The following is a 26,237-nucleotide window of genomic DNA, read 5'->3' as shown; positions in this document are numbered from 1 at the left end:
ATCCCGGGTTTGGCAATGACAGATGTTGCTATATCTACTCTCAGCAGGGTCTTTTGCTTAGCACCACAGGATGCTCTTACCTTGGCTCTGTACAGTACACAAACTGGTGATGCAAAAATCCCAGTTCTTAGTGGCTCTGAAAAGGTATAATGTTATAACACCTTGATTTATTCCAGCAGACTCTTAACCCATGCATTTACCAGTACAATTTAAATTTCCTGACACAAAAGGGAAGAAAGATGCTCTCTCTTCCAACAGGGTCTATGTGCAGATGCCCCAGCAGTTAGTGCTTTGGTGTATCAGTCTCTCAATTATTTGCCCAAAACTTTCCAAATACTAGTCCGATTTTCAGGACAAGAACTTTTCTACTCCCTTTCTCTTGAATGCAAACTGGGCACTACCCCAAACATTTATTTCTTAAAATAACAATATCCCATCTGTTTAACTATCTAAAGTGAGAAACTCAGCAGATAACCCATTATATAATGTGGAATGCGCATAAGACATGAATTAGTTTGCTGAACAACAGTTACTGGGATTTACTAATGTTTTTGGGTTTCTCAAATTCTTCCTCTTCAAAATATCTACCTCCAAAATTTAAATGATGTCATTTAGCACAGAAGACTAATTGGCAGGCTTCTCAGGGAGTAGGCAGGTAATGGTGAGTTTTCTTTAAAGGGCTCATGATACATATGCTAATTTAAGACTATCTTTACTTAATGTGGATAAAGAACGGGAATAATACTGTGAAGAATCTGAAGCCAGAATAAAAATAAGACTAAAAGAATTTAGCTTCTCACTTTTTAAAGATAAATACCTGGGGAAAAAAAGTCTTTCATTTCATAAAATTGCCAGCTTTGCAATCCATACAGGCCCCCTTACAGCCTTTTCAAAGAAAATAAAGATAGATCATTGTGCAAGCAGCAACATAAATTTCTGCTGTTGCACTTTTGCTAAGAGGAATGTTTGAGTTATGATTTGTAACAAGCTTGAGCTATGAAATTATGAAAACCTGGCACTTTCACAAAGCCCCATTAACAAAAAAATAAAGCACATCAAGTAGCAGTGCTTAAAACCAGCCTTACACATGACGTGGTTCATAACTCTAGGGATCAAATGTTCTATGGATCACTTGAGATTTGACTCCATCACCTGGAGGCTTGAAGTTATGGGTCATGTTACTGCATGATGTAAATATTCCCCTTCAGACCCATCTGTTTCCTTTTATGATATTAAAAAATAAACACACCAAAATTCTTGAACAGTTATTACATGTCTCATATTCTTTTAGGAGGAACAGGCCAAAGTCAAGCTTGCTGAGCCATACCCCAATCAGAATCCCCATTTTATAGATGCAAGTAGCTAACATTAATTACTTCAGTGTGCCACACTGTCACAAAGGGGCATTCTAAGTGTTAAGGTTGTATGCAGGGCTATCAAAGATTCATACAGAAATGTACCAACATCCTTCATATAAAGCTAATCAAATTTGAAATTACTGACATGTCACCTTGAGGAGGAATTTGACTTATTATTTGCAAAGTAATGCAGAAAACAATGAGATGCACAGCTATAAGAATTACTCTTATACTGACTTCATCTTAGTTTTTGTTGTTGCTTTTGTGCCTGCCCTAAACAATAATAAACAACAAAACTGCTCTTTGTGCTATTAAATTGCATGAAGGTGAAATAAGGTTGCTTAGAAGTGCGTGGCTGCGCAAGAGTTGTTTGCCATCAATTAATAATATGTGACAGAAAGCACCAAAAACTTTCTTCTTTGCAATCGTCCCATACTCAAGGGGGAATGTTGCCAAAAGTCACATCAGTTCCATGACCTTCCTTGCATCTTTCTGGGCAGCAGGACCTCATGCAGTAAGATCAGATATCATGCAAATAGCAAGCAAGTTTTCAAATGTCACTAAGTTTAACTGCATACATAATTTGTAGCATATTAACTCATTTGTGTTCATAAATCACAACACTGGCGAACACAAGCCAGGCGTTGCGTATGCAGTTCTCAGGCACAAATGAACAATAAGCACCTGAAAGTCTGCCTCACCTAAAGTTTTACATCAAACATGTGAATTGGCTTCACAAGATAATGACAATGTAGGATCTCCCTCAAAACACAAAGCTGGCCAAGTTCACTGCAGCATTTATTCACCGTGTTTTAACACACAGTGCCCATGCATGCCATAGACTGAGCTTTAGCAATGACATTTGCTCTTTGTTGTTATGTATAGTTCTATATGCATAAGAACACATGTTTATGGCACAATATAAGCAAGAATTCCACATTTGTGATCAGCTATCCTGGTAAGTAAAAGACTATGTGTACAAACAAATCTGTTCACTACCTTCAAATATTTTTGTCATATAATTATATCTTGTAAATATCTTCACAGATGTATAAAATATATTCTTAGGAAATTTGCCATAGAATGTTGCTGCTTATATTAAGGAAATGTTGTGTTTGTGTACTATGCTCCATACTTACATACATGAAGCATATTTGTATACTTACAGAACTGCCAAATATTTCAGTTCTGTTACTATACTAACACATTAGTATTACTGAAAAAATATCCTTCCACTAACTCTCCTAAGTCTTTTTGAGACTAGGGTACCAACATATCTTTCAGAAAATGCGTTTTTATACTGATAAGGCTACATCAAACTAGGACTAAGGATACTACACATCTAGGTAGGCTTGCAGCTAAGAACCCAGCTTTTATCTATCCAATTAAACCAGGACTTATTCAAACTGTAGCTTTCACTGCTACCTCCATTACCTGCTATCTCCTAGTGCCGAACACTCCACATAAACTACTACTACTAAACCTGCCATTTCCTCATAGCAGCCCATTTTGGGTATTATCAGCTAAACTCTTAAACCAAGTTACCAAACCTTTCCTTTCCCAGATAGTGTACACATGCTAGGATGTACAACATTCTTTCTTGTGTTTTACCACTAAACCTGCAGCAGGCACCGGAGATGCCCCAGATAGACCAATAAAATGGAACTGGAAATTTGTGCAGAAGAAAGCAAAATAAGATTGTGAACTATGGCTTTTTACCATATTCCAAATTTCCTTTTTAACCCTGGCCTTGGTAATCCATAAAAGAAGCCAAAAAGTGCACTTTCATACAGATGGCTTTGAAAACATCTGCTTCAAACTTCATCAATAAGATCAAGAAGAAACTCAGATTCTGGAAATGTGAGGATTTTCAAATTGCAATTTCAGTAACTAAAAGAGTAACAAGGGATGTGAGGAGAATTTCAAAATATTAGCATTAACAACTTTCTTTTTTTAGACAGGTTCTGTCTGGCAAATAAAGCTGTTAAGTGATTCCAGTAGCATCAATATTATACAAAAAAATGGGATATCATTAATAACAATGAAGAACAAAAGAATTCTCATGGGAGATATAAAATGCATGCGCAACAAGTTAAACCCTCACTCTCCTAATCCAGTCTGAGCCATTTAATTTCTAGGGTTTTTAAAATATGTTAAAAGGTTTGCTTTTTCCCCCCACAAAAACCTTTTAAGAGGCATTCATAACACTGTCACAAAAGTAGAAAGCTGGCATAGATAACTTTGTCTACTTGCTATTGAAGGGAAGGATAGGCCTGATGCCTAATCTGAAGCTGACCTAATAGATAAAACCCTTGGGGTCTCAAATTTGCATTTCATAAGCTTAATATTCTGCCTGATTTATGATTTGCCTTCTTAAACAAAGAATGATGTACTTAACAACTTTACTTTTGTATGGTTAACTGTTGATCTGAAAATGGCACATAAAATACATTTACATCAGCACTGCCTAATAGGCCCATAATGATTCTTTATTATGCTTCAGTGAAAGGCAACTGAGTGACAAGTAACTGATTTTGTAGATCAAATAACTTTCTGCCACCCCCACACAGCTCCCAGCTGCCGCACACTTTATATGCCAATACAAATACAGTTGTAAAGTAGACAAATATATTATAACTATGTTATTAAATGAGACACAACACGGGGTGTTGCAAGTATTTGAGAGCTGTTCAATGCCGTGACTGGGAATTACAAGCATGCAAAATCACACACTAAAGGGGCTTCAGTTCAAAATTACTGCAACCTTCCCTCTGTTACTTTTTTATATATAATTTTAGAAGTGATTTTGCTCAGATAATAATTTTTTTTTTCTCCTGTAGAGGGCTGAAGAAGCCTGGGACATGCTCCCCCTATGTAGAAGAGGTATTTAAAGCAAAGCATTTCAGTATAAAGACAGCCGTCCTGTCTTTATAGACAGCAGAACTCCTGCTATTGAAAGGCGATGGTGATGACATCATGCACCTGAAAACGCACACGTGGCTGAAATGCTGTAAAAGGCTCCTGTGTGCCAAATTTTATTTTTATGTATTACCCTGAAAGTAAATAATGGTAAGACATCAGAGCCTGTCTGATAATCTTTGACAACAACCCTCACCCTGTCATTGTGGCCATGGGAGAAACCAGCACACACTCAGCTCTGACCCAGTGAGCCTTTTATCTGTGTGTGTCTCCATGGACCAAGCAAATAAAGGGCAACTGGTAATTTACACATGAATCAACTTTCTTGTCAGAGCAGGCACCAGAGACGTCCCTTTTCTCTACCACAGCGAGGAAAAGCATCCAGGTCTGAGCTTGTCTCTCCAGACATCATGCAAGCCGAAGAGCGATGCATTGGGACATGGTGTGTTGGCAGAGGTGTGCTCTTCTGGACACCAGATAAAAAATGGCATCCGCAAAGAAGCAGATAAATACTGGCCTTGAAACAGGACTGACAGCAGTGAGCCTTTGTCCTATTCAAAACATGCAATGTCATACAAACTGAAGCCAAGATACAATCCCGATAGAAGATTATACAAGATACCTGAGTGGGTATCTGTAAGGAATTCAGCCTACATTTTAATAAGGTGCAATGCCTCAGGTTTCATTTCCACTTTCCTGCAGCTGCCTTTTGAAAAGATTGTTTTGGGCTTGCAAGACACTGGACGTGGATATGCAATAGCACTGGTAAAATAATCCACAAACTTGATTTGTGATGAAAATCAGCCTAAAACATTGCAGTGAGAAAGTCATCTGTAAAGATAAAGCAGTGCTTGCCTTCAGCTTATATCTCATTATGAAGAGAAACTTTTATCGGTCCACAGGCACCACTCACACTCTCTTTCCCACAGTGAAAAGCAGTGAAGCATGGTACAGCACAGTTCCATCGAATAGTCAAGCTCTCAAAGGCATTTCTGTAGTTTAAACCACCAAAATCATCATACTGCTATAAAGCAAAGACAGATGTTTTATTGCTAGATTTGGCATTTTATACATGCCTATTTCTGACAAGTTTTTGTGCACTGTAACAACCACTCTGCTATTGCAGAGATTTTTCTCTGCATTCTTGAAATGGAAAGGATGATGCAGACTGCCACAACTGAAAATCTTGAATTAAATGTCAGAAGTTTGGTAACCCAGCACTACAATGCTTCCTTCTCAGCATCAGCAGATTAGGTCCCTCCACTGATAGATTCCTGAGGAAGGCCTTCTGGAGGCAGTGACTCTTGCTTGCAGCTGATTTCAGAAAGACATATTTTCCTTTCCCTGGTCTTTTTCCACCCTACCATCGATGCTATTTCCCTAAGCCCCATTGATCACTCTCTTGTCTCCATTTCTGTCACTTGTGCTAACATTTGCTTGGAGGGGCCAGGGCAGATTAGAAAGGTAGGGATGAAACTGCCATCACTGCCCGTCCTCCAAGCAACTCTTAACAGCTGTAGGCACCAAACAAACACGTAATATATAGCTATTTAAAATAAGAAAAAATAAATTACTATAGTTACTGATGCCATATTTTGCCTTCTCTGAACCTGAAATGTAAAATAAAACTTAGTGTTTTTCTTCTTTTAACCCCAAATAAATTTCCTGGTTTTTACAATTCCACATTTCTTCAGTTGTTACCAGCCTGTCTTTTGTTTAACACTTACCCAAACTATATTCATTTGTGAGGAAACTTATAGCACACTTCTTTCCTTCCTAAAATGTGTGAAAATACAGATAAGGTTCAAGGAATTGATTTCATATTTCCAAAAGAATTTCCGTAAGATAGGCATGTCCCCGATGGACAAAACAGGCCTCACTACTGAATCTCACTTTTCTAACATTTACATTGTGATATACAGTTTTAGAATGATATGGGTTGGAGATGCATTCATTTAAAATTAATGACAATACAGCTGATATCAGATCTGAGTTTACTAGCGTGGTGCATTTTCTGTGAGCACCAACTGACTAGACGTCAATGATTTTTGAACTACATAGTGAAGCCAATTAGTTCTAAGAAATAAAGTGTTACTTCTCTCTAGTGTCATACTAAGTGCTAGCAAATGAATTATGCTGCTGCTAAGCATGTTGCCATAAGCCAGAACATAACTACAAAGACTTAATCAACTTGTAAAATTTACATAAGCATAGTAAGAAATGAAATCTTGGAAAGAGTTGCATTTATGTTGCTGAATATATGTCTTCTGTTGCTAAATATATGTCATATATGGTCATACATCAATGACCATCTTTAATGGTCATTGAAAACAAAGGTAAAAATCCAATATAAAGTGCATGGTCTTTTCACTGACATGAAAGGCTCACTTTGTCTGCCACTGTTACGTAAATCCTGTGTTACACCTCTAACACCATTCTCACCTGATTTGTTAAAGCCAGCACTGATACCCATGCTCACTGTGACTAGTGACTATATACTCCTCCTGAGTGTGACTATCAAGACCTTTCCTCAGATTTTAGAGCTTTGATCATACACTCTTGGTTCTTTCTTCAGCTCTGATTTCTTGATCATGTCTCACATAAGGAGATTTTTTTACTTTCAGAGTTCAGACACTTCCTTTATGCTGATAAATTTAACACAAGGAAGAACACTGAACACTGAATCCAGCTGGCATTGAATGACCTGTGCCTGTCCCCAAACTAGACTTCCCTCAGCCCCAAAACAGCGTGCTAGCATCCAGCTGCCTCTGGAGAACAGACCTGGGGAAATCCTCACTCCAGAACTGAGTGTAAAGAGCATCCCTTGGTTACGGGTACAGATGCACTAGCCGTTTTGTGAGGAGCACAAAAGCAGAGGCAGCCACAAGGGCTGTTCTCAGGCACTTTTACTTACTAACTCAGACATATGTGAGCTTCCTGTCTCCTGCCCAATCTCATTTCAAACTCACTCCTGCTTGCAGACAGCTCACCCAAGTGCAAGTTTTCTAAGTGTTAAGTTCTGCAATCTTTTTCCAAAAACTTCTGCAGACCCACTTGATGAACTTCCTTCACGTTCCTCAATAAAGATCTCCTTTACTGAAATGCCTGCAAAGAATGAGAATAATTAGGCCATTGGTCCTCTTGACAAACATTGTCACACCATACAGTGGTGTTTTGTGGCTTTCTTGTTTTCCAGATTTCAGGACATGAGGGGACTTGGCACAGTGCTTGCAGGGCGTACAGTTACCAGTTTTCAGGGAAGTGCTCATGCTAACAAATATGTTAAAAGCACCATGCTAAGGTCAGGGCAGACCCATTGCATGTACTAGTGCCAAGCTGAACCAGGCATCATGAAGCTCTGCCTAATACCCAGTGTCTTCCCTTAACAAGACGAGCTGAAAACTTCTTGAAAAACACTGTCACCAGCTTTACACCATCAACACATCACTGTGGACACCTGCTTTGGTGGCTTACCCCATTTTGTTGGTGCTGCCCAGAAATGCCATTTGCAGGCAGCTACAGAAGCTCTGAACTTCTACCCGCAAAGATGGACAACAGCAGCAAGAAAGGAGGCTGACATTTTGTTTTCACAGTCAGGACACATTAAATACTGACAGCCCTCCTTGGTATGTACGTTCAGAGTGAAAGGTACTGTTGCCCCTCTCCAGGCACACAACCTTATGGGTTTTTATTTTCCATCCTTGGAATGTATGTTCTTGATTTGCCTTCACTTGCTTTGACTAGTTGAAGGGATGGTGTACTTTGCTGTTTCTCCTTTTGCAAAAAAGCAGAGCCTGTCTCAGGGAGCACAGATGCTCTGCAGGAAGAGAGAGGTAGGTCCCTTACATTTATGCTAAACAAATCAGACACCTCCATTACAAATCTGATTTCACTGATGCTTATCAGTGATGCTGGAGCACAGCGATGTAGTACACTTTCCAAGTGTCCTCATTAGCTTTATTAAGTTTCTTTTGTAGCAAGAAAATGGCCAACTTTCTCACAGAGTTCAGATGTAGCAAATATCTCTTGCCGGTGCTGAGGGGCTAATGCACAAATATTCATTCCAATGTAGAATACACTAAGGCCATATTCTGACTACAAGTGACATGGTCTTATTTTCTCTTAATGTCTAATTAAAATCCAGCAGTGGACTGAATTAACTTGGTTTGCAAGGGAGTCCAATTATGAACTTCAAGATGGAAGGGCAATGAGATGGCATCCAAACATTGTTAAAAGAGCAGGTGAATGCTATCTGTGAAACTCAGTAACTTCCTTAATCACACAATCCACAAATAAAAATCCATTTAAATGTTGAAGTTTTAGAATTATATGGGTTGGATATGCATTCATTTAAATTCATTTAAAGAACATTCTGAACAAGTCTAGGAGAAGCCAGAGGACCTTGGCACCACCATGCCCAGAGCTCCCAAGCACATCCTTCGGGCAGAACTCAGCTCATTAACACAACTGCTCCCTGGACAAACCCTAAATACACAGATAAAAGGACTTCTGAGCTATCCTCTGAAGCTGAAGAAATCTACTTCCACCAGTGACAAACTCACTTGTGGGATATGACTGCCTAAACCAATTACATTTTAACATCACTGCTCCTCTTACCTGGCTATGGTCTGATTCAGCAGCTCAGTTAAACAATTTCCAAGCCAGGAAGAAATAGGACAGGACTAATAATAAGAAAAAACAAGCAGAATGCAATTCATAACTTGGATGAGTTAATCAGAACATTAAATATGCTACGTAATGCTGCATTCCCTGTAAGGAATAACTTGAGACAGTACCTGGGTCAATAAAACGTTTGCAGGAGACCTTCCGCACAATTGTACTGTTAAATTTCCTGACAAAAGACTTCCGTTGTTTCTTTGATTACTTCCATTGATAACTTTTGTTCTTTGTCAACCCTTTCTACTCTGCCTTTCCAGCTGAGATGAGAATAGTCACTAATATAAAAATAACATATCAAGAAGAAGACATAAATTTTTTACATATATTTTTTTTCTGTCAGAGCTGACATATATAACCACCATGATTTGGACAGTGTAAAGTGCTCTTATATCACTGCAGCTATCATGACCTGCTCAGGTTCACTTCTGCAGCATACACAGACCTTCTCTGCATATACTGAACCTACTGCTGACCCCTTCTTCACACAGGTGTCTACACAGTGATGGTACTGCAATTCCTAAGAAGTGGAGAGTAGTGGAGCTGAAAACACACATGGGGACCAACTGCAGCTGGTAGCTGTCCTGGGTAAAAAAAGCTGCAGAAATGGTGTATGCAAACCCCGTCTTGGAAAAGAGATATATTTTTGCATGTCAGGATAACAAGATCATCATATAGAATTGCACACTTGCAGATGTGCCAAGCTAGATATGTTTCTCTTTTTAATAAGGATTGCTGATCTATTTAAAGAACATGTCTCAGGCTAAGTATTTGATGAATGACTTGGAACTTTATTTGGATTCATGGAATTTGATTAACTACATTTTCCTGTCACTCAGGTAAGTATTTTTATTAATTTTATTCATATTTTTATTTTATTAATCTGTGACCTGCCACCAAGAATAAACATGAAATAGGGATTTGCTCAAGTTTTAGCCATTTAAAGTATACAAATCTGTGTCTCTCACATGCATAATCTCTCCCTTCTGTATAGACAAATTATGCAAAACACAAACATTTAACTATTAATAACTTATTAGGAGACCACAGAGAACATGATTTAAACCTCTATGTTAAATATTATTTTAAAGAAGACAAAGTTATTTGCGTGACAAAATCAGACAGCAATTTCTTTATAATTAGTTCAAAGAGAAAAATATTTACATTTATTTTTATTTAGATGTTAGCTGAAAACATCACATTAAAAAACATCTGTTTGTAGGACCAGCAGTAAAACATTAATATCTGTTCCTGTATCAGAGTGCACTCCAGGCTTCAAATAAATCCCAACATACATTCCACTTTCTTTATTATTCCCTGCAATTTTTTTTCTATACTGAGTAATTTTATTAAAATGAAATTTATACTTTAGGAATGCAGCAATTTGAAATATTGGCATCTAAAGGGCTTCTTAGACAGTATTACTTGTTTGACACTGAAGGTTTTGTTTTGGTACAGAATATAAAACCATTTCCTCAAGATATTTTGTGTTCAACATAAAATATTAAAAATATCTCATTCCAAGAGGTCTGGTGGGAGTTCATGACAGATGCGTTGCATATTTTTTAAAAAAACTTTTTGCAGCATTGTTGTGTCTAATTAGCCCTGATGATTTACCCATGACAGTATGAACTTCTTGAGAGGAAAGTGGAACATAATCTTTGGAGCAGAGAACAAACATGTTTTTGGAGAAATGGGAAGCAGCAAAAGCACTGACTTGAGGTGGTTTATAACAAATGCCCCCAAGAAGTCCTATGAGTTTTCACTTATTTATGCACCACCATATGATCCATCATTTTGCCTTCTGTGCTACAAACCAGGCTCCCCTCATGCATCTCAGTTGTTGGCTTTGCAATCATGTCACTGTTCCTGTCTGTGGCTGACAACTAGTTACAGAGGACCAACAACCATGGACGAGCAAAAGGCGAACCTAAAAGCCTCTCATGGATGAGGAGAGGCACCACTGATCATACACCACACCCCCTCCAGGCCACACCATTGAGATTATGGGAGAATCTAGGAACCAAAATGTGAACTGTCCCTAAAAATATTTAGTTTTGTTGGCAGGGATTCTTTCCTGTTTGGGCCCTGTGCAAAAATACCTTGTCAAAAATTTTCTGAAGATGCAGAGTTTATCAAGATAGCTTGCAGCCGTGGGACCAGCTAGGTAGACACTGGAGAAGCCAAGCAGACAGACCCCCATGCAAGAAGGGGGAATGCAGATTTCATTTGCATTGAAGATGGGTAAAATGGACAAGGTTAATTTTTTTAAAGTTTCAATTAAAACATGGCTGGTATTTTTTTCACCTGACTCCAGCCTGATGTGGCAAGGTCAGCCCTTTCAGTGAACAAACAGCTCAGTCGCCGCCAGTGTAGCTGTTATCAGCAAGGGGAGATGCTTGGCACAGCCTAAAGCTGGGGCACGAACCCTGGCTAAGCTTAAGACATTTATCTGACAGCATCAGCCTGACACTCCACAAACACATTTGCTTTCCATGACCTCAGAGCATTCGTGATTAATCAAAAATGCATCTTGGATCTTGAGTACAAGCTACAAGCAGGCACACAAAAAAAGAAAATGCTCTCGATCTCACTTATTGACTCCAGAGGTACATTGAATTTAGAAATAGCAGATAGAATAAAATGATCAATATGTTCTCACTTGTCCATGCAAGAGCAAACTTTATCCCTCCAGCAATAAACATTGATCATGTAAATGTTTTAGAGCTGCTTTCAAGTACAGAGAGCAAAGGCATGAGGACTTTTGAGGAGGGGCATTACATGGAAAAGACATTGGTGTATGTGCACTAGCACTTGGCGAGGAAGTGTGCTGTTAAAAGCTATGGAGTGCAGCAATGCACCTGAGCCACCTCTACCACTGCGGCCGCTTCCACCAGTACATATTGTTAACATCCAGTTTGGGAAACACTGTGCCAAGTGATCTTAATAAAACATTATAGAAGATACTTTAAAACTTAATGAAGGCACATAATCTGCTTCAGAGAAAACTTTCTGCCTTAATTTAAATGAGACACAGTTACAACATATCCCCTATGCACTGTTTACAATTTATAATTTATGTCTCAGTTCAAATACATGACTTTCTGCAGTCATCTGCTAAGTTATATGATTAGCATTTGGATATTGTAATATTCTGCTTCTTGATACCAGAGTAATATGATGCAGTGCATTTGTATTTTAATACTTTCCTTTTTATTCACCAATAAGCATACCAAGCTCTAATTAGTTGAGATGAAAGAAATCATGCGCCCTACCCAGTCTAATTTGAAAATGGTTATATCTCTGTAAAAACTCTTCACCATTTCATTTATTAAATCCCACTCTTTTTTGGTTACCTACTGCTCAGCTATAAGTCTTTTGTGCTCATACTGCACCATCATTCTACTATAGCAAAACTACTGTATGTGCTTCAGTCCCTGTTGGCATGGCAAACAAACTTTCATTGCATGTGCTCTCAATAAAATGGTGGTACTAATTAGAAGATATAAACTCATGCTGAGACATGATATGAACTGGTGTTATGCATCTCTTAAGCTCACAGCAGTATTAGATTTATATAGTTGATGCCCTCAACTAATATTTAACTAGAAACATTCAATTCTTTAAAACTGCAGAAAAATGAAACAAAAGTGAAGGTACTTCATTAAAGCAATTCACAGATTCTCAGTAATTCACGCTCTACTTATCTCCACCTTTGTAAGTGGCAAACAAAAAAAAAGTCATTTCCCCACAGTAAAGACTGAGAAGAAGAATCGCGTAGTGAAAAAATATGCTAGTGTTACCTAGTGTCCATCCATTGTTTTTTCCAAGGACAGACCCCAAATGACATGGCAGTAGATAAGCAAACATCACCCCACCTTATGGAGAAGGTTCCCCAGACAGAGAGTTGATGTCCTTGGAGTCTGGAAGCAGCTATTAGCCTACGACCTGGACTGCTGCCATTAAAAGCCTTGTCCTCTGTTTAATTGTTACAAAAAGAAAAAGGAGGAAATTACTAGTCCACAAGGGCTAGGAAGTTACTCAGATATTCCAACTTCAGCTTGGTTCAAGACACTGCATAAATGTAGGTTCACAATGACCCCACTGCTCAAACTCTTGCAGCATGCACTATGGACTCTAGATATCACAGTTGTGTGTTCTGACATCCACGGTGAAAATGAGCAGAAAATCTGACTGTTCCATATCAAGAAATATTTTTCCTAGTGCTAATGTGCCTTAAATACCTTGTTCCACAGCTGAGTGGCCTGGCACCTGCTGCATGAGAAATAGTCAATTACTGTTCAGTGTCTCTAATTTTCTGATTCAATTAGCATGCTTCAGAGCTTTCCAGTTTAATTGCAAACTACTTCACAGTCAGATCTCTGATTAATCATAGCCCATCTGCAAGCCATCGCAAAACTTGGTGGAACAAATCTCTGTATGTTGGAATGCTGGGAGCTTATAAAATCAAACTTGTTTTGGTATATAAATCTTTAATTTTGTTTGCCCTTTTCAGCTGCACTTTTAAGAAACTCTGTACTGATTAAATAGGAAGTCCAGACAATAATATGCCATATTATGCATATAATTACTGTAAACACAGATCTTTAATAGAAGGTAGAAGGTTAGGCGCTAACTGTAGAAGATTAGGTGCTAACATATAGGGAGTAGGGGGTCAAGAAAAGACATTTGCAATCAATTTCTCCCCCATTACAAAGAAAGGAGGTATTGGTGGAGGAGGGAGAAGGAGAGATATGAGATGGTGATGTAGTCCCATGCATGACTCTGGAGGTATTCCTGCAACACTACACAGAGCAGTACAATCGCCACATGCTATTTCTGATTTTATTTTCAAATAAGCTGTTAAATTCCCAAAACCTAAAAAGTTCAGAAAATTGTATTCAACTGCTTAAATTCCATATCTATACTTTATTGTACACTTTCAGCTTCAAGGTGAACACTGGCTGTTGGGCAGAATCATAATATAGCTCAATTGTCAGGGAGGTGCTGTGTTTCACTACACTCACAACAGTAACACCCACTGAACCAACACAGGTTACCTATTTTATTGAGGCACGCATTTACCTCTCTTATTCAGGTTCACATACATTTCCTGTCCAGAAGACTTGATTTAAAAAGTAGCAGCATATCACACAGCAGGGAATTAGCAATTCTATTACAAATGAATTAATTTGCACATATTAAAGTATAAACCCAATTGAAGCTAACGGACTCGAAAATTTTGCTTCCAACCCCCACAACATTTCAGCATGCATTAAATTCAATATGATGTAACAGTGCTCAGTTTCCTGCAGCATCCTGTCTTGAGAACTTCCCTGAACTGAGGCTACTGTGAACATTTTGTTGCAAAATACCATCACTTAAGAATATGTTAATCTCCATCATAATTTTAGTAATTCCAGGTTAATAAGAGAAGTCCTAATAAACCCTAAGAAAAATGTGAATCAGCTCATTAACTTCTCTAGTCATCAAAGAAGATTCAAACATTGCAAAATCACAATAATGATGTTTGGATGATACCTAGTGACAAACGCCAAGGAGCCATACCTCCTACACTCTGGCAGAAACAAAACTGCATTACTGACACAAGAAAGAATAATTACCTAAAGCTGTATTATTGATCATAAAGATGATGCCACCATGCCAAAGCTGGAATTTGGACTTCTTCTTCAAGGTCTTTAGATGCTTGTTAGGATTTCCAAAATATATTTAAAATATATTTAAAAATGATGTAGTTAAAACACTGCCTGCGCACCCATCTAGCTGAATGAAAAACCTTACAAAAATTGATCAGAAATTACTGAGGTGAGCATTGACACCAAATAAGTGTGTTTGCAAACATCTGAATGCTGGAGACACAAAACAGGTCTCTGAAGAACTTTCCCATGTTTTTGTCATTTTCCCAACATTTTTCTATGCCAGGCGAGGTAAATATATTACCTTCCAAGAGTAATCTACATAAATAAATGAACCTATGTAACACAATGAACAATATAAACAATGCAAACACAAGATACAATCTTTCATGGTGTGACATGCCAGTTCAGTATTTCTGTGTATGTTAGTTAGTGTACTTGACTAGGGTGATGAAGCACATGTAGCAAATCCAGATTACAAATTTAAGATGAATTTCAAATAATGCTGAAGAACATGCTACTCAGGGAAAAAAAGAACTGAGCTTTGCTAATCTGAGAAAAAAAGTTATAGGATTTTTGCATATTTTTCCGATTCAGCTTGTGTTTCTGAAGTCACTGCAGCCTGTATTATCTTATTTTAAATGAATCACAAGATTGTCAAATTGAACTCCTCTATTATGACCAGTCTGGCATACACAGAATTCAGAAACAAAGACAAAAAAATGTGATGTTTTCAACATTTCCAAGAGAGTGACGCCCCTACATCTGCACAACATTGCTGAAAGTCTTAGCCCCACAATGCCCACTAATATCAAGGCAAGTTACACAGCTAAAGCCTGATAATTGACTCAATTTATACTCAGTTTAGTGAGTGGGAACCTGATCCTAGGGTTCTGTGGCCAGGTTACCTCAGCAGTCCAGCATGCAGGGCTGCGTTCTTCCCATCACCCCCTTGACAGCTTACTTGTGTTTAAACCCAATTTGTAACTGCCTTCCCAAGTGAGCTGGTTTCCCATTCTGCTTCTTTAGTCTGAATCATAAGAAGAACAAGTGATGTTAAAGTGCTTAATGCCTCTGTCTCAGATGTAGAAAAGTCTGTAGGCACAGATACTTGACCGTCATGATCTCCTGGACCACCTCATGGAGGCTCAGCAAAGACTGCACAATACTGGTGTCTGGTGAAACCAAGGTACACAGCCATAAATCGTATTGCCTGGCCCTGTCTGAGTTACAGCTGATCCTGAGAAGCTTTGCTGGGGTGTGAAACGCCAATCTGCAGACTGCCAACTCTGATGCTTAGCCCCTGTCTTTCTTATGAACATTTCCAGCGAAGCAGGTAACTTTCCTGGTGTAGCTGTTTGGGTTCTTTGTTCTGGAAAATTGTGCAATCATCTTATGAAGTATTTACTGAGTTTTGGAACCACAAAATTCAAAAACCCAATTGAAAACAATTATTAGAAAAAACACATTACTTCATTTAATAGAGGCAGATTATGAAAGAAACTGTAGCTGTTTCACTACCACAGGTACAATGAATTTGTACTGGCTGCCAGAGTCAGCACCGACATTGTTTTTAATGGCAAACATCTCTACCTTGCAGCGTCACCTCTGTCCTGCTGGAATTACCACCCCAAGGGGACCAGGGGGAGTGGGGAGTGGACAGCAAAACAGCGCATACATGCTGGCATTGAATATGGGAAAAAGTTCTTAATCTCTGTGCTCTTAAGGTCCTACTACAAGTAACATCAAGTCACCTCTGGCTTCCAAACTCACTTGTGATCCTGCCAAAGGACCTTTGATGCACTTACTGATTTTCCTTTCCACTTAATTCATGCTGGCGACACGGCATAACTACCAAGAATACTTCACTCCACTTAATTCTGGCTCTTTTAAACTTTTCCTATGGTACTTTGTGTTTCTTTTTTCTTTTTTAAGCACAACTTCTGCAGTTTATAAAAACTGAATTATTTAAAACAGGTTTAAGAAAAAAAATTGCATTCCTGTTGGATTTCTTGATTTAGCTTGCTCTATTGAAGCAATGTACAAAAGCTCAAACTTTTGTATTTTTTTCTGTTTTGAGTTGAACAGGGTTGGAACAGCCACAAAAACAAGTGGAGGAATATATTATTATTTTTACTCCCTTTTAAAATTCTTTCATTTTCCTCATTAAGAGAACATGAAATTTTAATTACCAGAAGCTCTGCTTACCTTTTTCACTATCCCTGCCTAAACATATCCAATCTCTGCTTCTGATATTTATGAAAGATAAAATATATTTCTTATTAATCACGTTAACAAGTTTAAAGCTACAAGGCAGAGAAATTTTTACAAAGGAAGATTTTATCTTCCATTAGTTCTTTGTTCTTAGGAAACACTCCTCATCCTTCTACTGTCTTCTAAAAATTACAGAATAAAGATGCGCATCCAGCATTCTAGGCTGCAAAACTGGTAAATATGGAAAACAATATTCCAAAGTGTTATTTTAGTATTTACTTATGAAACAACAACAACAACAACAACAACAACAACAACAAAAACAACTAACCAAAAAACTATAAAAAAATACCAGAAAAGTGAAATCTATTCCAGTCAAGGTGAAATAAGGAGGATGCTCCAAAATCTGCCCAAAACTGATCCTGCACAGTGGTGCAGGGTTGCATGCAGTGCAGGGACAGGCAGGTTACCACATCATCCCTTCTGCCTGTGGCTGGGCTGACACCAGCAGAGGGGCTGGGCTGCTACCACCATCTCTCTGTCCTAACTCAGTGGCTGGAGTAATTTGGAGGATGTTAATTATCCAGAAACTGCATGACTTCAAGAGTAACTACAGGGGTACCTTGTCAACGACAAGACCTTATTAACAAGTTTACTGAGAGATTTTAGACTTCATTACTAGTTGTTCCCAAAAGGTGTTGGTCCATCAAAACTCCAGCAGGATACAGCAACCTGCCTCTTGTCTGACTTCTTTAGTTAAGATGATACATCAGCTACTGATACTGACTCTATTAGATTTCTGCTGAACTCCATACTACAATGGCATATTTACTAGCATTTTGATCCAAGCAGACCACTGAAGCTTAGTCCAATTTATTTCTGGCCAGGTATAGGCAAAGCCAAAAATTAGAAAAAAAAAAAAAATCAGAAAATGTCCACAGATGCCTTTGTAATACTAAAACACAAATACATTTTCTATTTCCCATATTATCACAGGCACTGAATTATCAGCACATGTTATTGTACACTTCTAAAATATTTATACAGATCAGGTGAAAATATATTTCACTCAACAGCCTGCATATTGCAGTACCCATTTTTAGCTACCAGTCCCTAGTGCAGAGCAACACAAAGGCTCAAGGCATTTTTAAAGCAGGGCAGGGACCAAAAGGCAACTCTTTATTTAGATGTTTTTCATGCAGCTGTGAATAAAAATTTATATTCTAGCTTTGCTCTAACTCATTCAGTCCCTGTTTGGGAATGCAGAGTCTATTCTGGAATGGATAACTAATTTATTTCAGCAGGTATCACAGAAAGGCATGATAGAAAAAAATTTGTTCAGAACCAGGACAATATCAAATATACTTATTTATACAAGTACATATATATATGTTTATGATATCTCACTGCATTTTTATTAATTTTTGTAGCCATAAAGGCATTAAACGAATTTAAAAAATTACTTCATATCAACTCTTTTGCATCATTATAAACATAAACTCAATATATTTAAAATTAGCTTGAAAATCAGTTGTTGTGCATATCCCAGATGTGGTTTAATACATCCATCCATATATGTATGTAGATGCTAATGAATATCCTGCTGCTCTGAAAATGACTCACTATGCTATTTCACCACAATTTGCATTGTTATAATAGGATATTGACTGATTTTAGGTTTAAGGGACTAACGCAGTATTCAGTAATGACTCTCTGCTATAAGTTTATTGCAAGTGCTGAAGGTTCATTCACCCCAAGCAATTCAGTCAATAACCAATTTTTATACTTCTATCTCCTTCAAAATTCCAAACCAATAATCCCTCACTTAAAAAAAAAAATAAATTTCAGTATCAGACTAACATTTCCCATGGAAATCAATATGGGTGAGATCCATTAGCCAAAAATCTGCAGCACTGCAATGCAAACATATTAAAAATATTGATCTTGCAGGCTACTGATGTTTTGATTGACTTTAATGTTTGTAAGCAGCAATAACAGAATTTCAATGACTGAAACAAACTTTTGATTAAAATTATAGATTTAAACTTTTTTTTTCTATTTTACTGTTTCAGAGGGTATTGCATGCTTTACTTGTTTGCTGTAAATGATCACTGTAGTAAATCCTTACTCAGTTTCTCATTTGTAAATATTAAGGTCTGTCCCAAGTAACATCTTTAGTTATACTTTCTATCACTTCTGATATTTTGGTTCCACTATATCACATGTACAACACCAATATGGGCAGTGCCAGATGTACTTTTGCAGCACTTTCCCTTGTACATCCTCTCATCTTTGGGTTTATGTACTTAGCAGCAACATGAATTTGATCTTCACTTTTTTTTCCACTATCCTTTAAACTTTGATTGATTTTGCCACAGCAGCTGGCCATGATTTTGCTAAAGCCATCTTTCTAATTTTGTCCTCCTTTTAAAATAAATGTCTCACACAAAATAAGGAGTCTCACACAAAATAAGGGTATTTTCTACGCTCCGGGTCTTTTATCTTAGGTATGAATACACCTTCATTGCCATACAGTCTGAATGTTCCACCACTTGGATCACATTTTCTATCACAGGAGAGAAGAGGCATCCTTGTTCTAGGGATGGGGAAGCTAAGCATTGAGGAATTAGGGGGATAACTTCAGACCACCTGGTTCCCACCTAGGTCCTAAAGGTTATGATGAAGTAGATCCAGAGGCTGAAGTTTTCTTTAGAAGGCACCAGTACTGATGACTGTCTTAGGCTATCCAAATGGTTGTTTGCTGCAGGTGACACATGGTTGTTGGCTCTTGTGTGCTCTGGGCTAGTCCTTTTGCCTTGGGGCTGTGTAAACTACATATAAATATTTGGAAAACGGAAGTGAGATAGACTATTACAAAGAGATACCAGCAAAGACCTTTGTCTCCTGAGAAGATTGTATCAGCATATACTGCTGCACCAGTGCTCCATACTTGTACAGACAGTGCCTATGTACATTCTTGTGTATAGACAAGTGCTTGACAGTGGAGCTACAGCTTCATCATTCTCGTGCCTGCCACAGGGATATGCCACCTGAGGCCCCTTCCAGGTTTGCGTGTCTGTGATCCAGCACTGTAACAGCTTAAGATACATCCCCTTTGGATAGATCATGTGAATTTAGTTTTTTTTAAATCACAACCCTCTTCCTGCTCATATTCAACTCCCCAACTTTATAGCCCAACCTGCCTCCTGTGCCCAGTAGGGAAAAATTACATGAAGGAAGAATAACTTAAGGGATTAGGCATGTAGACACACTTGCATTATACTATAAAGCAAAAGAGATGTGGTTCCTCTATAGCAGTCAACACAACATCCAGCTCCAGGACCTAAATAAATCCTCTTACAAAGTCACTGCATGAATGGAGCTGGGTTACACTACCTCCCATGCATCCCATAGGCTGAAACTTTCCAGCTGGGTGCGATACCCAGAAGACCTGCGCCACCAACAACTACAACCTTCTGGAAAAGCCTCTGAGCACTGACCCCATGTCTCTGGCTCTGCAGTCCCATTAAGCTTTGATGTTTGTTACTATTGATTGCCCACTCTGAAATATTTAAACAGGAAAAGCAAATTAGCATTACTAAGAAGTTACATGTGGGAAGACGAAAGACAAGCCCAGCTCTGCTGTTCTCCTTCCTTCACTGTGGGACATAAAGTGCTCCATAATTGTTGCCAAACCCCTTAGAGCAGGCTGTCCTTTGTCTGCACCTTGAGAGTCCTTAGGAAGGACTAAGAAACAAAACTGCCTCTAAATATGGAACGTTTCAGGCAAAGGAGAGACAGCTTCCCAAATCAGGCAGAGATCTCTTCTGTAGAGAAAGAACTGTATGGCAGAGAAGTTCTGTATTGACTGTAACCTTGTTTAGAGACTGTTAAACTTTTGAATCTTCAATCACCTTCAGGTTAAAAAAACAAAAAAGAAAAAAACCCCAAGCCCCAAGCCCAATAAACAAAGAACAAAGCCTAAACTACAAAAATAAACAAGCCTAACTACAAAAAGAAATTCAAAAGCACTGGTAACATTGCAAATGATATTCTACTGTTTCTGCACTGTAAACACACTTCAATTTATAATCCTCAAAATTTAAGTACCTTGCGCTCCAAACACACGCGGCACAGGCAGTCTGAGTACAAGTATTTTTTATGCACTTTGTCAATATGTCTACACATGGTCTGAAAACTGCTCCAGGCTGGGGAGCATAGCTCCAGTGCACAAGCTTCCTGCAGACTCAGCTGCAGGAGTTTTAAGTGCTGCTGCTCTCTACTGCTTGTCCTGCCTCTCTGCTGAGCAACTGCCCCTGAGGTAGAATTTCCAGAAATGAACATAGCCATCATATTAATACAAATGATTTTTTTTTTTTTTGCAGTTTAGTGTTATTGTCTTGCAGGAACACACATATCCCTCCAAAGACTTTGGTAGAAGGGAGGCAACCAGCAAAAGGATGGGCTGAGGCTCAGGCTGCTAACAGCCTCAAGGTCTTCACAAAGTCTGTCTTAACATACATTTTAGGGCCTAGATTATGAGCTGTGAAGTCAGGCCCTTGCCTATTAAAACATATTAATTTCATATTTCCTGGATTATTTTGCCAGTATCAAATATGAGCAGTTTTGGCTCTGCTGTGGATTGAGTGCTGCAGACATACATGAAAAGCTCTGCATCTCACGAGCCATACTTCAAGCCCCTATTTATTAATTCTAAGTAATGCACGGGACAGAGTACAAAATGTTCATACCATTCATTTATTTGCATATTCATCTCGTCTATCACAACAAGGAGACAAATTTAGAATTTGTTTTTCGTAAGATTTGCCTTCAGTGTCTAGCTGTTACAGTAATTGCTAGTGAATTACTATTTGCATGAAACAGTCTATTATCCAGTATTACCCACTGAAGCAGATGGCCCTCATTTCATAATGTAGACATACACGGTGGTGTCTCTCTCCTTTTTGCCCATCCAACTTCAGGACAACTGTGGCAGACCTGGGTGAGGAGCAGGCCTGCACAGTGACCCTTGAACATGCAGTCTGAGCTCAGTATCTCTCCAGATGGCTAATGCATTTTTGCCTCCACCAGCTTCTGAAAATTCACTAATTAATAATGAGAATGACTTAAAAATTGTGTGATCTAAAAAATAATTTGAGGGTTCTTTTTTCTTGCTGATGACAGCTGAAAAAAATTCATGTTTCTTTTCCGTATCACTGGATGGGCAAAAAGAAAAAAATCTATTTCAAAAACGGCAGGACCAGAAATTGATCAGTAAATAAAATACAGACTTACTGCTAACTCACTAGAAAACTATAAGTAATGATATAGTAGTTAGAATCTTCTATTTGAAACTGCACATTAATCACTCCTTCACATCTGATATGAGAATTTGCTGATGACCTGAGATGTCCCTATCATCTATGCAACCACAGTTACTGCCATCTATATTTGACACCATCATCCACGATTATGAAAACCAAGCAGATCAAGAGACAATGAAGCATATACACATACAAAAAGCAATGTACCTGGAACTGGCAAGCAGAGATTAGAATAAAGGCTCTGCCAAGCCATGGCCAAGGGCCACTTCCAAAAAATTAGTGACACCATTGGTGGACTCACTCCTCTTCCCACTAGATGCGATAATGCCAACTCTTCCCTTTCGCTGTGACAAATGGGTTTTAACCCTCTTCTGACTGAACTTAGGATGAAAAGAAATCTAAATAAAAGTACTTAGAAGGTCTGTGATTTGTTCTGTACTTTCTTGCAGCTCCACACCAGAGTAGAGACTGTGCACAAGGCCTCCTGCAGGAAGGCAAGCTACATGCAATCAGCCATCAAATCAGCCTTCAAATCAGGGTATTAAATTGGCCTGTTGTATTACCTCAGGCTTATTAAAATGCCTGTAACTGTCTGCTTCTATGTAAGAGACTGACATCTGCCCCTGAGCAAGAATGGCACTCAAAGCAACCTGAACTGCTGCTGTCCTTGCCCGAGTCAATGCATGCAAACCTTACACTCTGCTACCAAAGCAAATTACTTAGGACACCCCACAAAGGCAGACAGAAGTATGCTACGACCTCTGTGATTGTGTGATTTCAGTGAAGCTTCAGAAAAGAAGAGAGGGCTGCCTGGGCCAGTCTCTTAGTGCACAAACTGATGGTCAAATGCAAGAAGACACTAGATATCTCCTAAAAAAGCACTCAGGATCTTCATATCCCAGTGACACCAACAGTGACACAAACTTTGTGTGCTCAGAAGTTTCTGGATTGACTCATTAAATCCCACACAGCTGAGTGAATGATGCATATTCTGAATAAACAAAGCAACCACACGCAAATCCTGTAGGGCTAAAATGTCTTCTCTTATTTAATCTTATAAAAGAAAGAAAATTACACCCTCTCCAAGTGAATTAAGACACCACTGAATACTGAGTATTTCCTTAGTCTATATACAATACAAAGAATCAGTTACAGATTCAGAAATAATCTGCAGGCTTTCAGGATTTTTTTGCAGCTATTTATGCCTTTCATGGCAAGCCTTAAAGACTGAAACACAGAAAGAGCTTGAAACATAAAAGCGTAACTTAAAGAAGTTTGACACAAACACAATAAAAACCCCAAAGCAAAACAACTTTTTGGTACTAAAAGCATATGCTCTGCCCCCTGTAGCTAGAAGTCACAAACCAAGAGAGCATGTTCTGTTAAGAACTATTTTCAAGCATGGCTGGTGATTTTGGACAGTAACATTAAAGAAATCTTCAATCTGGCAGTTTTCTCACTGCACATTTACTAAAGCATCCTGACTGTCCAAAATCCCAAGAGTTTGGGGACCTAACATCACGGAAGGAAAAAAAAAAGAATCCCAAGGTACTTGTTTTGATCTGGTTTAAGGATTTTTCTCCCTAGCCCTATCATTATTCCAATCCACTCCATGGAATATGCCACAAATGCACAAGCACTTTGCTCCTTTCTTTTCTGGGAACAGAGTGGAAATGAAGCTGGCCACAGCCCACACAATGCAGTACTGTAAAGGCAGTAGTGTTCTCAGCAAATAATTATTTACAAGCTATAAGATTAGGAACTAACAGAGCAGCACAACTTTTTTCACTAATTTCACTTACTGCAGATCACTCGCTTTTGCTATTGTATGTCAGACCAGAGAGGACACTGTTATCAATAACTGTCAGTCCTCTGCATCTGGACAAACATAGTAGATAATGTCACCAAACAAACCTGCCAGAAAGCAAACCTAAAGATTAGCAATATTAAAAGAATAATTCTATTATACATTACTAAAACAGCTTTGCATGATTGTTGTATAATGTTTATTTAATCTTTTAAAAAGACAGCAGCAATGTGTTCGAAATTATGAAAAGAGCTTAAAAACTGAACCTGAAGATCTGTGTCATCTGTTGCTTAGCTTTCTTTCTCTCCACCCATTCATACAGCCGTGAACAAGCAGGTGCTACACAGATATTGCATGGTCCATGCCCTTGTCCATAGCAAGACCCGATGCCCCTACAACCCTTTTGGCAAACATCTGTCTGCCCTGTTCTTAAACAACTCCTCCATGGAGCACCTGAAGGCAGTAACCACAGATATACCACTAGAAAGTTTCCCTTCGTGTCTAATCTGAACTTCTCCTGGTATGATTAAATTTTATTCCTTTTTGTAGCATTTAGCAGGTGTGCAGCGAACAGACTATTCCTTTCCTCTTTGAAACGGTGTTTCTGTCCACAGTAATTAGCTGAACGTGAACAGCCCCCAGATAATAATCCTGGAGCAAAGCAGGTACTCACATGGCAGAAACTTCACACAAAGCTTCCTTGTAACTGGAATGCATTGAGGAAATAAGATACCTTGAGAACATCTCATTCTAAATGTGGAAATTGACAAGTTTTGCAGACATGCCTCTTCTCTCATTTCTGACAACTGGTCTAGAAGACAATGTGATCCCACTTATTTTTAGTGAAGGTAAGGTGAAAAAAACCAGATCACTGCTGCAGAATAATCATGTCCAGTTTGTCTAGGGATGAAAATTTCCAAAAGTTCAGGAAATGCAACCAATGCCATGGTGATCTACACAATAAATACTTGAAACTAATTCTTTTTATTTCTGTGAAGCAAAATTTGGAGGAGATGGTTACACTAGGTCAGAGAAAGTGTTACATGATGGCTATAGAGGCAAAACACAGTCCATGTGAAACCTTAGAAAAAATTATCTGCAACCAAGAGATGTGGTCATCTTTGTGCTTGCAGAACAACTTTTACATGTCTCCCACAGGGAAATGCAGGGCATAGCCTGAAGTTATCCAGCTGTGCACACCGCTGCCAGGCTCTGATGAGCCATGAGAACATGAGACAACTTGTACAGCTAATACTGAAATGACAAAAAGTTTGCAAGAAACCTGAAGGAGTCACAGTCAGTCTCAGTTTCCTTATGCATACCCCTTTCCTGTAGAAAATCATGGGGCCTGAGATGAAGATCATATCACAAAGTCATTCAGCAGATCTCAAGAGATTTCTCATTCCTGTCCAGAACTCAGGGGTCCAGTCACATCCATGCTGAGTCAGCTAAAAAAAAGTCATCTCTCTGATGCTCAGACACTAGTAGTTGCTCCAATTTCTGTTCAACACACTGTACTTTTGCCATGGATAAATATGTGTAAGGTAAACCTCACAGTTAATGCCTGCAAGAACAGGAAACCAACTCTGACCCTGTCAATAACTTGTGTATGTCCTTGTATACATACACTGACCAAGATTTTTCTAATGTGCAAGTATTGTGTTATTATTTATTGTAGTTGTTTCATGAGTAGTTTGGAGGGTTTTTTTTTTGTATTATTACTTTATTAACTCTAGTCATAATTAATTCCAGTCATTATTAATAAAATAAGTATCTGATTGAAGTGAAGGCTCATCTTATCTCCCTGGCGTTAACTGTACCCCTGCTAATCTATCTGCTACTACAGTGGCTCACTACAATTTTCATGGGAAGTAGGTAGCCTGAAGGCATTGAACATCCTGAAACCTTGTGGTCCACTTTCCTAATGTCCCCTGTCTTGGTTTAAGACAATTTGAAGAAGAACACTCTGGAATGAAGTGCCTCCGTTTATGGGTTCAACCAATCCCTTTCCACCAATAAGGAATAAATATGAGCAGATGTACATAAAAAAGTAACAGTTTACTAACAATAAGAACAGCAACAACTAAGAAATAATAGTAAATAATCACCAGATACAACACTGCTAAACCTCATGGACTCCCCAGAACGAAGAGTAACCCAAAATGCTGGGGATGTCCTTGAGTGCATGGTTTGAAAGACAAAGAGAAAACTGGTGTCAGTCTTCCCTCACCACCCTGCTTACTTCTCCAGTTGCCAAGTTCTGCTGATAAAAGCAATTGGC

General features: G+C 38.6%; 1 protein-coding gene across 8 annotated transcripts in view; it reads right to left on the bottom strand.

Annotated features, from left to right (window-relative positions):
* The window catches only part of ARB2A (ARB2 cotranscriptional regulator A), a 254,123-nt gene that overhangs the window by 19,507 nt on the left and 208,379 nt on the right, over positions 1–26,237 (bottom strand). Inside the window, exon 11 of one of the 8 annotated variants that reach the window (XM_072922382.1) lies at positions 12,833–12,932. The exons of the other annotated variants lie outside the window; for them this stretch is intronic. Within the exon in view, the coding sequence (XP_072778483.1) occupies positions 12,833–12,932 (100 nt within the window). The remainder of the gene's footprint in view (positions 1–12,832; positions 12,933–26,237) is intronic. 8 annotated transcript variants of the gene reach the window in all.

The sequence above is a fragment of the Taeniopygia guttata genome, chromosome Z, assembly GCF_048771995.1.
Source record: "Taeniopygia guttata chromosome Z, bTaeGut7.mat, whole genome shotgun sequence".
In the NCBI taxonomy this organism is placed as follows: domain Eukaryota; kingdom Metazoa; phylum Chordata; class Aves; order Passeriformes; family Estrildidae; genus Taeniopygia; species Taeniopygia guttata.
The sequence above is the reverse complement of the archived record's forward strand: the minus strand, read 5'-3'. Positions and strand labels throughout refer to the sequence as shown.